This window comes from Schistocerca gregaria, chromosome 2 (assembly GCF_023897955.1).
Source record: "Schistocerca gregaria isolate iqSchGreg1 chromosome 2, iqSchGreg1.2, whole genome shotgun sequence".
Classification (NCBI taxonomy): Eukaryota; Metazoa; Arthropoda; class Insecta; order Orthoptera; family Acrididae; genus Schistocerca; species Schistocerca gregaria.
Genome location: NC_064921.1, coordinates 665,544,151 through 665,562,993, shown reverse-complemented (window position 1 = coordinate 665,562,993; position 18,843 = coordinate 665,544,151). Strand labels below are relative to the sequence as shown.

At 41.8% G+C, this 18,843-nt stretch overlaps 1 protein-coding gene across 1 annotated transcript in view; it reads left to right on the top strand.

The window, feature by feature from the left end:
- The window catches only part of LOC126334711 (cubilin-like), a 450,438-nt gene that overhangs the window by 371,481 nt on the left and 60,114 nt on the right, over nt 1-18,843 (top strand). Inside the window, exon 8 of the mRNA XM_049997222.1 lies at nt 9,077-9,332. Within this exon, the coding sequence (XP_049853179.1) occupies nt 9,077-9,332 (256 nt within the window). The remainder of the gene's footprint in view (nt 1-9,076; nt 9,333-18,843) is intronic.

Sequence of the window (18,843 nt, the reverse complement as noted above, 5' to 3'; positions counted from 1 at the left end):
TGGTCAGGTCCTGCAAAATGTGTCATCACTTTTGTCTCCAAGCTGGTCGTAGGTTGTGTTCCAAAGATGAACAGCATAGAGACTGAAGTGGTGACACTTTTTGCAGGACCTGGCCATCAATTTGAGGCACAATACTCAAGCACGTACAGTGCAAGCTGTATCTATTTTGTACGATCTGGGAATAAATATTTGTCACTATTAAAGTTCCAACACTCATATTTCAATTGCGAATGTGTGGTCAAAGAAGCTGCTCAAGACTGTTTCCGGGAAATGTATTTAGAAGCACTTCACAAGACTGTCTGTGAGTGCCACCTTCAATTAGTCCATGGATATTCCAGTCCATAGTTGGAAATTTAAATCGCCAGTTGTTTCGAGGGAATCACGTCACGAGAAAAAAAAATTAATGTTTGACCTAGGTTCCTCCAGGCTGGTTGTTCGTGCCCACGAAACTACATAGTCACAGTTTCGACTTCTATACCCACTCTGTTCTATGACATCTAACAGTTCCGTGCCACGCTAAACATTTAGGAGTTTTATATTTTGAGTATCAGCCAGCTCGCTGTTCCGAGTATAATCTGAGAGCAACTGCTTTCCTGAAGGGCAGTAAATTCCTGAATTATGTTATGAATGCTTCAGGATTTTGCTGTTAGTATTTTGGCATTACAAGTACGTTTTCTCTGAACGCCATCTGACGTCACTCCCCACGTGTCCACTGGCGAATGTTCCTCAGAAGATGTATCCCAAAACATTAGCACCTGCACTCCACAAGTACTCATCTACCCGATTACTTCAGCGTGAACTATCAAGGTGAATGGTAAAGTTCCCCAACCAGGTTCCCCAAGCAGGTCCGAAAACCTGCAGCGAAAGCTATCACCAAATCGAAGGAGCACATTCAAACACTCAGTCTGAGTAGTGATTCTGGATGTCCCCTCATCCACATATAATGAACTCTTATACGACGAGAGGTGAGAACACGTAATGTACCCAGGATGATTCCCAAGCATAATCGTCTTTGTGGCCCAGACGTTATGGTCTGAGGTGGCATAATGTTGCACGAGAGTACTGACTTCCAGATCTTTGAACGGGACACATTCATCGGTCACCGTTATTGTGACGCTGTACTCCTTCCCCATTTGTGACTTTTCAGGGGTGCACTCGGCTCTGAGTTCATTTTTACGGATGACAATGCGCGACCGCATCGAACAGTGCAAGGAGAAGCAGCTCTTGGAAAGAGAGGATATTCGGCGAAAGGACTGGCCTGCGCCGTTCCCCAGACTTAATTCTTGTCGGACAAGTGTGACATGCGTTGGAGAGACATATTGCAGCACGTTTACATGAACCAACGAGCGTCAGTGGTTGTTAATCGCTCTGGTGGATGAAGGGAACACTCTAACACCAGAACTCCTTGCTAAATTTGTGGCCCACATGGCAGCATGTTGTACGGCATGCACTGCTGTCCGTGGTGATCATACACCATATTAGGAACCATCTACAGCTTCTCGTAATGTCCAGGGGACCATCATCAATGGTGGGCTCTTTCATAGTTAAATTTTGCTTGTTTTGAGTCCCACCAATAAAACTGTGGCAAGTGGTGCGATCCGTGAAACAGCCGCACCACAAATTGAGAGACGAAGATCGTTGTTAATCCACTTCTCTCAAATACTGCGCGTTTTGCACGGATGAGCAGTGTACACTGTATGATTGGCCCAAGGTTTGTAAGCGATGCTTCATTCGTTTACGGAACAACTACGCAGTTTTCATAGACTGTTTGGAGGAACAGTAATGAATCCTGAAAGACACTTCTTGGAGTTAAACGTGGAACGAATGAAGTCCGTTGGAACTTAGTACTCGTAGAAAAATCGTTCAATGGATCCTGCTCCCACATTCAACCTGTTTCGTAGTGAGCTGTGAATCGCGTCTTACCACACCAATTTTCTCAGCAGTTTCTGTTCTTTAGCGGTGGAGTGCTTGTTTCTTCTCATTTTCAGTTCATCGAGGTTTTTTTATGATGTTCACAAAAACAATTCGTATTACTTGTCACCATCGGGATACCTTTTAGAAGGAACTTTCCAATGCCTCGTAATAACGTACATAGTTCCCGAATCATACCATTGTAATTAAGAATTACATGTAACTACACCTGTAGCTAGAAAATTCGATACATTGTCCGTTATAACACAGTGCAAACCGCACGTAAGCTTACTCGGGGACCAAATGGCAGTTGGATATTTTACATTTTTTGTGTTTATGTTCACAGGCATCGAGAGAAATTCAATGTCAATCTCAAAAACCATCGGGAAAAACGACTTGGAAACTTACGGAGCGTTCTTAACTAACTAAAGTTAAGAGAATATTTCGAAGGGCAGAATGTTTTTGTTTAAATGCCACGTAGGTGGCACGGATTCGATTCAAGTTCGATGCATGTGTTGCGAGTACATGAATGTTGCGTGAAGTACGTTAAGATACAAACTAAATCGGTAGGACTCGAGATTGGTAACAGTTAGTACAAGCTAGTTTAGGTAATTATATTTTTCTTTTTTTTATTTGTTCAGTTAGAATATCTCTTCATTTAAATATAAAATTCAATGAATGTATGTTAACTCAGTTACGAAAATTGCAAGTGAGTTAAGGGTAAAATTGGAAAATGCAGCATATGTGGTCGATGCACTATGGATTGCCTTGGCTCGTGTGAGATATCTTTCCAGTTCGCGGTACTGTACAAATTATAGACAAAGGCCACATATAGCATATCCTGTTTTTCACATTTGCCATTACAGTACATGTAGTAATGAATTTCATAGTGTCACCTATATATCATTTGAATTTAACTTGTCGACCAAGTGCTTATTTGCAGCCCCACAAGAAATTTGGGTCTAGTGAAGCAGGGGGTACAACCCGACACAACTCTCTTTCTCTCTTTCTCTCTCTACACACACACACACACACACAAACACGCACCGACACATACATGCACCCCCCCCCCCCCCTACCCCCCATCCTAACGTGAAATTAGTTACCATATTTCGGACGGTGCATTGCTCAACACGTTTAACAAAACATTTAAACGGGCAATACTACGCCTCCACGAATATTCGTCTAAGTTGTAAGTGTGGAAATTCGGCATTTCCCTTCCCTACAAGAGATTTCTCAGCTAACCAATAACCAACCCTCTACGCTACTTGTGCATACCCCTGTGGATAACGATCTGAACTCAATATTGTGATTAACTACGAGATACTGATAACCCCTTTCCCCTAAATCTCTATGTGAAGAAAAACCATCTGAAATTACAATGGAATCCTGTGCAACGTGATCTTCAATTATGCTGACTATAACTTCCTTCTTCCGATTGGGTGCTACTTTAAACGCTACATCGTCACACTCCCGACCTGAAACTACAGCCCCCAAAACCCATAATCCGACCCGAGGTTCCCCCCTGTTGTACTTCCTTTTGCCAAAATGCAAGTCATCAATTTCGAGCATAACATCCGGCACCCTATATTCCATGTATTCCCCACAAACTTCCCTACAAACAGAGTACCAATCCACAGGGGATTGTACGTTTACTCACACGACGTTCATGTACACACAGCCACACAAGACACCAACAGCATGTGATTTTCATAATGTCTCTCAAGGCTGGCTTACATATTCGAGCCCGTCCCTCGTCTAATAGATCGCCACAACCGATCTCTGCTGCAGCGCCATACAAATAACTCGCCAGTACGGTGAAGAGACACACATGTGAGGTACGTATCATCGCCGCACACACGACACCGTATATTTGCGGAAACGATACCACACATTTCTAAAATGAATTCATGGCTGTCATTCCCACACCCATAGCCTCTCTCAATTTATCCTTATGCATTGTAATAACTAAATTAATACTATAGAACGAAAACGAGATGCTATGCCTACACTAGACCAAGAAATTTATATGGCTCAAAGACTCATTATGACTGCGAGAGGTAAATTATCTCTGACTCGTGACATTAAATTTCTGTAATATTACGTGGAAGATTATATGAACAATGGACTTCTTACTTCTGATCGAGAGTTGCGGAGAGTAGAAAAGTAGTGGAACTGTAATTAGGGGCATGGTTGTAAGATACAATTTTGAATATCGAATGTACATTGGTGAATTATATTATTTAATCTAATACAATACGTATGCTGAAATGTAGTTAGGAACATGAAATGTAGCAGGAAACATCATTCAAGGAAATATTTAACTTCATCAATGGAATAGGTGCCTTCGATTCTTCCGTTATTTTAACTTCTCCCTAGTGTGTGGCTCGGAACAATAATTAGTACCTGTAGGGAACTATATATTCCTGGAAACGTCGTATTCCGGGAAATTAGAAAAGTCTACACCAAAGTCGTTTTAACTCTATTTTAAGAGATCAGTTCTGGACTTTATCGAAACTGATACACAACTTGGAGACTGAGTCTCATGCTGCAGAGTGAGTACCTAATTATCACCCAAGGCGGCTTTCCCACGGCGGGCGATTTTGCCTCCGATTTTTTGAAGGATTTTCAGAGTAGACGATCGTGGGAATTGTGCGACGCCACAGAACTTTTATTCCACCTCCTGACCACTACATCGGTAATCAGAGTATGATTATGAACTACAACTTTTAATCATTTTGTTCTATAAGTTTTAAAGTTCAAAATAGTAAAAAAAATTCTATCTGGAAGTGCGAGGCATAATTGGTGTAAAAAGTTTGGGGAGGCGACTTCTCTTGCCAAAAAGTTTCCATCCAAGCAACTAGATGTTACTCGATCATAATAATTTAACTTCAAATTTAATGGGGGCAGAAGTTAAAGTTTTTTTTAATTTAAACGATCTTTAAGAGTAATCTTTCACACAACGTCTTTGAGTAAGAAATTATGTTTGATCTGGAGACTATAAGTTTGTGTGCGACCTATAGTTACAAATAACAAGCCCATTTTTGATAAAAATGATAAGTATGTGTGTGTCAGTTGGCATGCATTTGAAGACTGTTTTATTTAAATGAAGCGTGTATTCGAACTGAGCGAAAAAACGAAACAAGAAGTTACCGAAAGGAGACTGAAACCTGCTATTACTGGTCTCGAGTGCTACTGATTCTTTCTTATGTTCATCTTTATGTATTTTACACTTTATGGAGATGTTCGTAGAGCATGCAACGGCGTTTAAAAGAATGCATTGGCTAGGAATCGAACACAATCCTTATGTATGGGAGAAGAGCATTGTACTACAAGCTACGCAGGCCAGCTCACTTTTAGGGAATTACAGATGTTCGAAAAATGTGAGAGTAGGTTTTCTCGAGAATTTTTCTCAGTTACATAAAGCTGCTTTGGGAATTGAAATTTGAGTTCTGAACTTTAGGTACCACAGATTAAAAAAATTACTGAAGTCCGATTGCTTGTGGTATCCGTGTTAGCAAAAATTTTTTCAGAGGGCTGTCAACAGCATCGATATACTTGGACAAATGCATGATACCCACTGTGCTGTCTACAATATTTTTATACACAACCGGTTTCCATCATTGATCATTTTCACCTTGGAAAAATATTGATTGTGACAACTTCATATGTCATACACGCTGTTCAACGAGAGAAGTATATCCTACAACTGACATGCAAGCTTTGTTATCGTTGGAGAAATTTCTTCACATTTCCCGTTTACTGAAGTTTCTTTTAATAATGATCGAAAAAACATATCGTTATTACCTGACTCCATCAGGATACATTTCAGAATACAACTGCGCTATTGCTACGGGTTTCTGACGGCGTACCCCAAAAGCGAAAACATTATTTTTCAACTGTCGTAAACATTTTAAAATAAGAATAGAATCGCATTCATTTTACTATGCCTGAGCAATTGTGCTGTGCACTTATTGCTGTTATATGTCATTCATTTGCATGTTTTCAAGGTTTCCTGCTTGCTTAACCCGGTATTAAGCCGTTAAGTACCTTTTTCTGACGTTTGCAAGTCAGCTCTGTAGTATATGTTGCTGGTTAAATAGAATGTGTGACTTGTGAAGTTGAAACGCAAGATATTTTTCCGCCGTGCACATGACCCGCGATCGAAACCGTTCGTGAATAAAGATATTGTAAGACAGCTTCTTGTTAACCTTCGACCATGCAAGGACTTTAGGAACCAAAGCCACGAAAAATCTACATATACATAGATACTCCGCAATCCAACGTACGACGCGTGCCGGAGGGTACCCTGTACCACTACTTACCAGTCATTTGCTTAGCTGTTTGCCGGCCGCGGTGGTCTCGCGGTTCTAGGCGCGCAGTCCGGAACCGTGCGACTGCTACGGTCGCTGGTTCGAATCCTGCCTCGGGCATGGATATGTGTGTTGTCCTTAGGTTAGTTACGTTTAAGTAGTTCTAAGTTCTAGGGGACTGATGACCACAGCAGTTGAGTCCCATAGTGCTCAGAGCCATTTGAACCATTTTGAACATCAGCTATTTCAAACAGAGCAAGGGAAAAACAACTATATATATGCCTCCGGATGAACCCTCATTTCTCGTATATGTTGGAGGCAGCAGAATCGTTCTGCAGTCAGCTTCAAGTGCCGGGTCTCTAAATGTTCTCACTAGTTTTTCTGGGAAAGAACGTCCCCTTACCTCCATCGATTCGCATTTCAATTCGCGGAGCATGTCCGTAAAACTTGCGAGTTGTTCGGACCTACCAGTATCAAGTCCAGCAGCCCACCTCTGCATTGTTTAAATGTGTTCCTTTAATCCGACCTGGTACCGATCCCAAAATCTCAAGCAGTGCTCAAGAATAGTTGGCGCTAGCGTCCTACTTGTGGTCTCCTCTGAAGATGAATTACACTTTCCTAGAGTTATCCCGATGAACCGGAAGTCCACAATTCACTTTCTCTATCACATTCCTCACATGCTCGTTCCATTTCATATCGCTTTGCAGCGTTACGACCAGATATGCAAACGCCATGACTGTGACCAGTACGATGCTACGAATGCTCTATCGGAACATTACTAAATTCCTTTTCTTACTCCTCCGCATTAACTTATATTTTTCTACATACAGAACTATTTGCCATTCATTACACAAACTAGAAATTACACTCCTGGAAATTGAAATAAGAACACCGTGAATTCATTGTCCCAGGAAGGGGAAACTTTATTGACACATTCCTGGGGTCAGATACATCACATGATCACACTGACAGAACCACAGGCACATAGACACAGGCAACAGAGCATGCACAATGTCGGCACTAGTACAGTGTATATCCACCTTTCGCAGCAATGCAGGCTGCTATTCTCCCATGGAGACGATCGTAGAGATGATGGATGTAGTCCTGTGGAACGGCTTGGCGTGCCATTTCCACCTGGCGACTCAGTTGGACCAGCGTTCTTGCTGGACGTGCAGACTGCGTGAGACGACGCTTCATCCAGTCCCAAACATGCTCAATGGGGGACAGATCCGGAGATCTTGCTGGCCAGGGTAGTTGACTTACACCTTCTAGAGCACATTGGGTAGCACGGGATACATGCGGACGTTCATTGTCCTGTTGGAACAGCAAGTTCCCTTGCCGGTCTAGGAATGGTAGAACGATGGGTTCGATGACGGTTTGGATGTACCGTGCACGATTCAGTGTCCCCTCGACGATCACCAGAGGTGTACGGCCAGTGTAGGAGATCGCTCCCCACACCATGATGTCGGGTGTTGGCCCTGTGTGCCTCGGTCGTATGCAATCCTGATTGTGGCGCTCACCTGCACGGCGGCAAACACGCATACGACCATCATTGGCACCAAGGCAGAAGTGACTCTCATCGCTGAAGACGACACATCTCCATTCGTCCCTCCAATCACGCCTGTCGCGACACCACTGGAGGCGGGCTGCACGATGTTGGGACGTGAGCGGAAGACGGCCTAACGGTGTGCGGGACCGTAGCCCAGCTTCATGGAGACGGTTCCGAATGGTCCTCGCCGATACCCCAGGAGCAACAGTGTCCCTAATTTGCTGGGAAGTGGCGGTGCAGTCCCTACAGCACTGCGTACGATCCTACGGTATAAGCGTGCATCCGTGCGTCGCTGCGGTCCGGTCCCAGGTCGGCGGGCACGTGCACCTTCCGCCGACCACTGGCGACAACATCGATGTACTGTGGAGACCTCACGCCCCACGTGTTGAGCAATTCGGCGGTACGTCCACCCGGCCTCCCGCATGCCCACTATACGCCCTCGCTCAAAGTCCGTCAATTGCACATACGGTTCACGTCCACGCTGCCGCGGCATGCTACCAGTGTTAAAGACTGCGATGGAGCTCCGTATGCCACGGCAAACTGGCTGACACTGACGGCGACGGTGCACAAATGCTGCGCAGCTAGCGCCATTCGACGGCCAACACTGTGGTTCCTGGAGTGTCCGCTTTGCCGTGCGTGTGATCATTGCTTGTACAGCCCTCTCGCAGTGTCCGGAGCAAGTATGGTGGGCCTGACACACCAGTGTCAATGTGTTCTTTTTTCTATTTCCAGGAGTGTATGTCTATCAGCCGGTATTTTCCTACAGTGTGTCAGCTTCGATACCTTACTGTACACAACAACATCATCAAAATACAACAGCAGATTGCTGTCCACCCTGTCCGCCAAACCATTTATGTATATAGAGAAAAATAGCGGTTCTCTCACAATTCCTAGGGGACCTGCTGACGATAACCATGTCTATGATGAATATTCCCCGTCGAGGACAACGTACCGGGGTCTATAGCTTGAGAAGTCTTCGAACCTATCCCATATGCTCATTCCTTCTTCAACAGACCGCAATGGAGTACCGCGTCGAATGCATTCCGGAAATCTAGAAATATGGCACGTGGCTGTTGTCCTTCATCCATATTCCGCAGCATATCACGTGAGATAAGAGCAAGCTGAATTTGACACGAGTGTAGCTTTCTAAAACCACGCTGAATCACGGACATAGACTTCTCGGCCGCCGCATGGCTTTCCAGAGGTGGACCAGTCCGCCATTAAGCAGCCAGTCATGACGTTGTAGCCACAGTTTTATGTTATGAGGGAACTCGTTAAGAGACGTTAGCTGTGCCCTCGGCAGGTCCTCGCTGTACTACTGGGCCCACTACGACTTCTTCAACGCGAGCCGCAGCGGCGACCCGGTGGCGGGCAGCGCCTGCGACGAGGTGTTCCCCGCGTGGCGCAGCGCCTCTGGCCGCCTGCGCTCGCCGCTCAACACGCTGGTCTACAAGCGCAGCCCCGACCACCACCACAGCGTGCGCTGCCAGTACCGCTTCATCACAGACCGCAGGCTCTTCGCCAGGGTCATCCTCACCATAGAGTCCATGGGCTTCAAGGTAAGCGACATCTCAGTAGTCACGTCATAACTCAGCTACGTAAACAGTTTGTCTGAAGGATGGGTGTTTAATAGCACATCGTCATCTAAGTCATTCGTGATGAACTGGTCAAGACCGCCTGGGAAAGAAATCAACATAGTCCTTGTTTGATTTTATGTAAATAGACTGAAGCAGCAAGTGAAAATTTGTACCAAGGCCGAGAACCGAACTCGGGTGTCCTGATTCCAAGGCAGGTGCGCTAGCCACTAAGCCACGTTTTGTTCGTTTTCTTTTCTTTTTTTCACAAACGGATAAAATAATGCGTTCCTCTTCGGCGACATAACCATAATAATAAAAGTCGCCTCGTTACGACATCAGCATACTCCATGCCTTAGCCCGCTGCGGATTTTCCGATGACTGTCGCCTCGCCACTGTGTTGTTTCTGATGTTAGTTCAGTCTCGTTAATAAAAGGAACTGGAAAGAGGTTCGAAGGTTATATTCTCGTGTCATGGATGATCCACTGCGAGACGGTTTATGGAATGCGCTCCAAAGAAAATTAGAAAAATATTGCCAGTATTTAGGGTTCTTGACGATCGCACAATGTCGTTGCTTGGGGTAATACCAAAAATCGGGTACTGTCTTTTCGCCATTGCATTGAGGAATAGGCAGTAAACAGCGTGGCCGCTAATCTACTTTAAAAAAAAATGGTTCAAATAGCTCTGAGCTCTATGCGACTCAATTTCTGAGGCCATAAGTCCCCTAGAATTTAGAACTACTTAAACCTAACTAACCTAAGGACATCACACACTACCGTGCCCGAGGCAGGATTCGAACCTGCTACCGTAGCGGTCGCGCGGTTCCAGACTGTAGCGCCTAGAACCGCTCGGCCACTCCGGCCGGCAATCCACGTCACAGAGTTCGGTTTTTGCTCTTGGGAAATACACCCCATCTGGGAAAAGAAGTGGTTGTGTAATTATCCTGTCGGGAGTCGTTCATGTGAGTAAAGCCTATATTTGACGCACCAAATACCAAACATCCTTTCCCGACCCACATTCGAAACGATGTTCATCCGTGTCAGTCGCTTGGCATGTGGCACACAAGGGCGAGTCGGCGAGGTGGAAGTGATGTAGGTTGGACTGGCACAACTGTTTCCCATTAACAGCTATACACGATGCAGATTGCACGTCAGTATCAACGGTGGTGGCATGCACTGCCTGCCACACAACACGCCACTTTGTAGTGGCTTTTTCAATCACATTCCGGGTAGTTCTCAGTTGCATGGCAGTATACATCTCCCGCGTCGTCATCAAGCGTGTGGGTAGTAGTGCAGCGTGGATATAGCTTAAATCAAGAAAGAATTGCCTAATGTAGAAGAAAGGTGCTGGGATGTCCGATATCATCACAGGGAGTGTGAGTGAGGTGGGTCGTAAGTCCTTCAGTAAGACACTTGTGAGTCACGTCGGGCTCCGTCGTCACAGGTGAAGGTGACGGCTGACGAACAGGGCCTTCGCTCTGTTCTGAACATGACAAACGCCTAAACCCATCTCCTTCTCTGGAGGGACTCCTAATGAATCTTAAATAACATGCTCGTACTAACAAAGGATCCCAAAACCGCTTGAGTAGATGGTATCGGGAGTATCTATGCAAAATGGGGGATGCGTGACGCCAAATAGACGTTAACGTTGGCGCAGCCGTTCGCACAACAGCACAGATTTCCTGGCACGCCTCCCTCCTCGAACTCAATTCTCACTGCGACCCCAAATACCATTAAACTCTCAGGAATAGTGTCATTTCATTTGTATAAGAACCAGCTTTTAGGCTCGATTCCCCATTTTTGTTCAATGCTGAGGTGCTATTCCAGAACATGGAGAGCCTCAGCAAATCTGTTCGTGTGTAAGTGAGAATTTAAAGTAGACTGGGGTGGCAGTAAGAAATTGGATCGAGGAGGGAGGGACGCCAAGCAAATCCCAGCAGTTACGCAAACTGCTGTGTCAAGGTGGCTCAGTGGCTAGCGCACCTGCTTCGTAAACTGGAGACTCAGATTCGATTACCGGACGTAGTACAAATTTTCACTCGTGGCTTCAGGCTTTATACATAAAATCATATCTGTATGAGACCAATAAAGTCTCCGATATTCTGTCATTTCACTTGTTTTATTAACCATCCTGGCCTTTGCTATCTATAGATCAGCGACAATAAGGAAAGATCCTAGCCTACCTCCCAGACCTCTGCAAAGCTGAGTTCATTCGTGTTCGATCCATTAAGAGGAGTTTGCAGGGCCTTTGCGATCAATAAGCCAAGTTAATGTAACCGATGAAGACAGCAATAAAAAATTTTGCAGGTAACTTATTCAAGTTAATTATATCTACTGAAACAGAACTAGGAGATGAGACAGAAAAGAACGGGAGATACATTATTTGAAGTTTATTACTGTTTTTATTATCAGTATTTGTAAATCTAAGCCCCTAGGTTCGTACCTATTCAGATCATTATCATGATATTGGTTCAGTTGATTCAGCATATTCGAATAAAACGTGTAACAATTTCATGAAACTATCAGAAGAAGTTTTTTATATACAGTTGCATAAATATAAAATAAGTCATTTTGAGAAAATCAGACTAAGGATTGAAATTACCAAAAACTGAATTTTTAATTAAAGATCAAAAGTACCTTGCAGTATAGTCAGCATCATCTCCTTTGCCACTCTTGTGTTGACCTTGCTTCTTTGGTGGTGAATTTGGCGGCACAATGTGCAAGTCGCACCTTGTCTAATAATTTCAACTCCAGTATAGTACCACAATGTGGGGTGATGTTAACATGGGTTGGAGCGCTTATTCCTCCAATTTTTCGTCAATAACTCCCAGTTTCAATGTGTTTAACCCTCCAGACACATTTTTGGGGAGGCGTGTCCAGCATTATTGCAGGATTCATAGGGATTATGAAGCCACCCTATAGATACATTCAGAGTAGGTCTGGGGGAGCTAGGTTCCTTTACACTGGCATGATGGCTCCCATAAAAGCTACAGGAATAGGGTTCTTATTTTCAATACAAACTCTTGTTACATCAGCCTTCTGGAATTTACACTATCATTCAGATCCAGGTGGACAAAGATTTGTCAGTTGAGACATTGTTGAAAAACGAAAACATGGTCCAAGCAGGCAACAGTCTGTTTATTTTCTGTGATTTTGACTAATTTCGACTGTATGCCAATTTCAAGCACCTGCAATACACCCAAGAAAATGGTGGTATTGTTTTAAAAATTTTCTGTCTACATGACTGATGTTTTAATACTTTATAAATCATATCCGTTATCCCTGGTGGCCATTCCCGTAATGCTGGACTGGCACTTCTAGGCATGTTTATATTGTGTCTGCACCACATATCTTGGAGAGTCAGTATTTAACTCAAAAGTTAATTACTTGGAAAGGAAATATAGCCAAGCAGCAGGCACACTGCGAACAGTAGAGCAGCCATTAAAGATAGGTGTAAATCAGAGGCTTCTGTATGGCGTAATTCCCAACATATCCGCATATGAGGAATGCACGTCCAAAATCAAGTACTTCTCGACATACGTAAGTAATATTATATATTAAAAATAAAACACTTCTAAACGTCACGCAGAGATAATTCCTATATTATTTTCTTTAGGAAACAGCGAAGAATATTGCGGTATTTGTTTCGTAAAATATCAGAACTCTGATTTTTTTGCTTGCAGACTGCTTGTAAGAGAAAGTGGCCTGTAAGAGAAAGTGGTTGCGAACTTCGCACTACAGATTTAACGACCCTCTTCAGTGTCCCGTTTCTTAGCATCCGCTCGAAGATAAAGGCTACATGACTACCAAATATTGTGTTAAAAATTTAATTTATTGTATTTCGCAACACTGGTTTCCACGAGTAGTATAACGACCGCTTTCGACTTTTTAGTATGTCAGTTTTAGGTATAATGTTTAAAAACTAAGAAAAAGGGGGTACTACAATACTATAAAACTGAATTACAAACTAACTACTGTATTCAACTTTAAGTGTTTAAATATGCCATATAGTAACTTGTTAGGTAAACAGACCAGGAGAGGATATCACAACACGAACATATCTGCGTTCTGACTGGTTAATTATGTTGTAATACAGAACTGGTAACTCATAACTCTACAACTGGAGAGTTAAATTAAAAGTGAACAGAAATCTTAATTTTGCACGAAATATATCAAGTTGGTGGAATAACTGTCTTGGTTTCTAGTTTTAACAACCGTGTCAACTTCGAATCCCTGAAGTTCGTCAATATTGTTCGCACTAGCAAATCGCGGGTTCGTAAATTGAAAATCAGCCTTATTTTGAATAATTACTACAATTAGGTGAGATCGCAATGAGATAGCTGCAATGCTGGCAAATCAGACATCTTGCTCACCGGTTATCCCCCTTTATAAAGTCAGACTCACTCGGATTTCCATTGTAAATTTTGTCAATAATGTAGCAAGGATATCGACTGTAAAAAATGAAATAACAGCCAAAGGTTTCAGCAAAATTGAGTATTATTCTCAGTTAAGGAAACTTAAAGAGATTTATGTGGCTTAATAGATCACAAGTAGGGGGAGGAAAGCTGAGAATGAAAGAAAGAAATGATATATGCCAGACAAAAGGCGGATACTGTTTTACATCGATGGTACGTTCTTAACTGATTACTTCAGTCTTTAGGTTCTATGATTCCACGTTTCATATAAAGGTTGTTTCCTTGATGAGAAATAACATATTTATAGCCAGACTATTATATCTACTCCAAAATAACATGTCTTTATTAAAGTAAGAATAGCCCCCTTTGTTTGAGGGGAGGAAATTATTGTATTCACTTGACGAAATCAAACTCAGAAGTCTTTCAGTAATTCTAAATGTCCAGAAATGATAGATAAAAAGCCCTAATAAGTGTTTATCTGTTGGTAGAAATAAACTCTAGCACTATATGCTTTATCAGACCCACGCATTCTTCTAATACATATAGATAAACATGTTCTTCATTATGCTGAGTTGTCTTTTTGTCTGTCTTAATAATTTTATATCTTCAAGAGTCAGATCATTTACACATTTATCACAAGTAATAGTCATACCTACCTGTAGTTACTTTAGTTATTCAACTTGCAACACAAAGGCACAATTTGCTTGGTTGCCGTTTTAGTCTTTTCTTTAAACGGTTGGGAGGAGAATTCGTTAGTCGTAACATCGAACTGAACTTTAAATGGGAACGTCATCTGTGCGTTTCAGACGATGGAGCAGGTGCGCACGACTGCAATTTTACAGCACCCCTCATCTACCTATTTGTGCATAGGAATAAGTCTGATGTATTAGTAGACGTGTACATTTGTTATTTGTCTTTTTGGCTTCAGATGGCATTTTAAGGCCAAAACTTTGTTCCTTTTTCATTCACATATCTGATGATGTTCTAATTGTTTTTCATGAGACTATTCACTTACTACTACAAATAGTTATATACGTATTTAGAAAATTTCAAGCAGATAACAACAACATGCTTAGCCGAATTATCTTGTGCTACTCAAACTCCTGCACTTTATTCAAGATTTAGTCAGAAGCATCTGTGTAACATACCAATCGTATATTATTATTTATTGATTGACACTAATTTATTAGTTTCTTATCACCTACTAAATTTCGCTGCCAGTGTATCTCTACATTATTTCGTCAGATCATTTTGTAAGAGAGATTTTCACTGGGTTATGATCATTTTAAGTTCATAGCATAGAGTTCTGCCGTTTCATTTTTCTTGGAAGAATACATATCATCCTTAGCGACTTTGACGACTAGATGTTCTTTACATTCTCATTTCGTTACTAATATTAAATGTTTATGGTCAGGGTTCACTACAAATCTTTTACAGTTTCCACTCGTTACTAGGATGAAGTTTTTTTTAGAGAAACACATCCCCATAACACTACAAGATCGTATTCTATTAATTAGATTATTCCCACTGTACATGGTTCTGTATTTGTATTATTATGTTGTGAGGTGCTTGCTTCGATTTATAGTGTAAAATGTAATATTGTCTAAAAAGGCATAAATGAGCAATACTTGGAATTTTCTGACCAAAGCTTCGTACTAGAGTAGTCATATTTATTTTATCAGTTGACTTAGTTAAGCTTAGATCCGTATAGTCGTCCGTTACCGCATTCCTTATTCATTCAGAGCTCTTAGAGTGCTAGTATTTGTATTCTACCTAACGTAAGCAGATAACCTTACCTGTTATACATGAGAAAGTATCTGCTTTATTACATACTCAGTACACAGACATATTTACACTGCTGTTTGCACGTTCATTAGTTAAATTCCATTATTTTTGAAGGTCGATTCATTCGTCCATTTCCAATATTCCATACTTACGACAAACCTGCGCCTACCTGCTCATCGGGGCTGTGTAGTTTGACTCCAATTTCCTTTTACACATTTATCCTAGTAATTACAGTGGCCGTATAAGTATCTTTACTCACCTCAACAAGTGTGTACCTACTGAATAACAGCAACGAACCTCTAATGAGTTCTAGTTACTTACAAAACAGTATATAGTAGAATATAGGTAAAGCATCTCAGAGACAACCTAGGACAGTATTCACTTCACAAGAGTTGGACAATAAATATTCACTATTATTTTGCCACTTTCAGCCATAATTTGAAAGCATTCAACGGTGGCTAGCTGAATAATAAAGAAGTATGACTTCATATAAAGAATTGTAATTTCTGAGCTCGTTGTTCTCTTTCTTCTTCTGAAATGTGTCAAAGCATTTTAAGACCGCTGTGTGAATGTAGTTCTTTAAACGTTTTGGTAGAGGGATACGTAACAGGTCAATTATTTATATTTAAACTGCCCTCACCCATTCTGGGGCTGTGTTCTTTGTGTAACGCACCAAAGCATGTTTAGTATGCCATGTTCAATGTATTGTTTCATAATCCGGAGGACGGTAACAGTTTGGGTTTCCGGCAATGTTATTTTATGGACATAAGGCGGACCGCGCTCTGTGTATCGAGTATAATACAGCGGGTGCATGATCGTCCGCGTAACCGAACTGCTGTCTTCGTCTTGTGACGTAGCACGTAGCGCTCCAACAAAACTTTAGGTGCAGCTGCGAGAAGCAACACGCTCCTCATCTGTTATACATTTTGTCATTATAATCATTGCTGCTTGTCACAGGTGGAAATTTCAAACCGTTTGTGTTTGAGTATACTTTTGCTAACACAGTGGTCGTCAAACAGAGAACGGTGTGCCACATGCGGCCCGAAGCAATTATTTATGCGGGCGGCAATTCTTATCCGCATTTTCTAACAAATGGTTCAAATAGCTCTGAGCACTATGGGACTTAACATCTGAGGTCATCAGTCCCCTAGAGCTTAGAACTAGTTGAACCTAACGAAGCTAAGGGTATTACATATACCCAGGCAGGATTCTAAAATGCGACCATGGCAGTAGCGCGGTTCCGGACTGAAACGCCTAAAACGGCTCGCCCACCGCGGCCGGCTATTTTCTAACGATACCCATCTACGAACTCGCATACAAATCTAAAAATGTGACATTACAGGCACTAATATATTGAGGCATACTTAATTTTAAGTAAGGTTGGCGACCTGCCTCAAGAGCAGAAGGGCAAATATCGCGCATATTGCAAGTTTAGGGGATGGGAGTAGGAGAATGTTTTATCGTTTGTCTTCCAGTACCGACAACTCACGAGCTCACGAGCGTGTGTGTGCTGCTATGGTACTAATTTTGACACAAAACTCTAACATGAATCATCCCCAAATGCCTGATATATTTGTATCAAATAACGTTAAATTAAATAAGACTGCTGTAATGGGATGCAGTGAATCATTTATGGAGCTTTTGTGATTATGCCTCGTATTGCATAATACATTAAAATATAAGTAAAATTTCTGTTATTAATGAAATAATCTTCCGCTTACACAGAAAATACAATACTCTGTCAGGCAATTACAGCACCAAAACTTTGGGATCGCTGAGCTTAAACTTGTAGTCCGAGGTACCATTCCCCGTACTCCTCCTTGTATGATTTTGTGGCGACAGATTTCCACGATGTATTTCATCAATGTAAGTACTTACACTGTGCACTGGACTAGGATGATCACAAGTCGCAGCTACCTGAGCTACCTGGGATGTGTCGTTCTTAAAGTGATTCCTTACTGCTTTTAATTCTTTTTCTATGTTTCCTGCCTTCTCATTAATTTGACTTTGGACTTTTTTGCCATTTACGAGAATCTTGTATTAAAGTTCCGTGCGTTCGGTCTAAGTAGCCATTGATCATTTCTGCAGAAGTGTTATGATCGGTGTATGTTGCAGTGAACTGTTCAGACAGATCTGCAGAAGTAGTTACAAAATAGTATCTGTTGCTGTGCTAACAGACCCAGAAATATTCTTTGCCTGTTGCCGGGAAGTAATTTCATTCGTTGCCACTAACGGGTTATTAAATTTTCTGCGTCGAATTCGCCTTCTGAAATCTCATTAGACTACGTTTCCGTTTGTAAAGAAGCAATCATTCTAATTTGCTGTCGGTTTATCGCCGCACCGCTTTTAAATATATTGTATTCACAACCATGTCATGAAATAAGTTATATTTTACATTATCATCAGTACACCTGATTGCACTCTAATTGCTGGAAGCATTTCCTAAAATTTGCAATTGTCAAATCGTTAACCTAATGCATCATTTTGGAGCACTGTTTTGTATTAATGCATTGAGATATGCCATACCCAGTAACTAACTGTGCATCATGATCAGAAAGGCGATTCTGTGCACGGTAAACGTTGATTTGATTAAATTTATCTATATAAACATTAAGAGGCAGTGTGCTCCTTCCCTGGATTACCTGAGTGGGAAAATGAATGACTGATATCAGATTGAAAGGCCCGACTAATACTTCATTTTCATTGTTTCTACCAGACCCTTTCAGAATATCTACATTGAAATTTTCACAAATAACCATTTGCTTCTCTTTGAGTGACTGCACAACAGAGAAACCATGTTTTGCAGAAATAGCTGTAAACATTTCTATGAGGACCTATGCACAGTTACATTTATAAAAGTACAATTACTTAGTTTAATCATAGGCTTCTACATGTTACTGTACACAGTTTTTTAGTTCCTCAATTTTTTAACCCTGTGATAACTTTGAACATATATAATAACTCCTCCTTCCATCATATTGTCTCTACGTAGATGTGGTGAAAGCTTCTATGCACTCCATTTGACTTTTCCATGTCTGAAACGGTATGATTCTCAGATAGAGATCCTCAGATTCTATTTCTTTTTAACAAACCAGAAGCTCATCTACACTGCTTTATAATACCCTGATATGCTGCTGAGATATACTAACATAATTTTTCAGTGTACTTTTATGACGATCTTGTAATACATTAACATCATTAGTGCTTACCTGTATGAGCTTCTCATTAAGGTTTATTCGTTTTAATAATGAATCATTGGACATTGATCTTATCGTAAGAAAGAGGTACTCTTGTGTA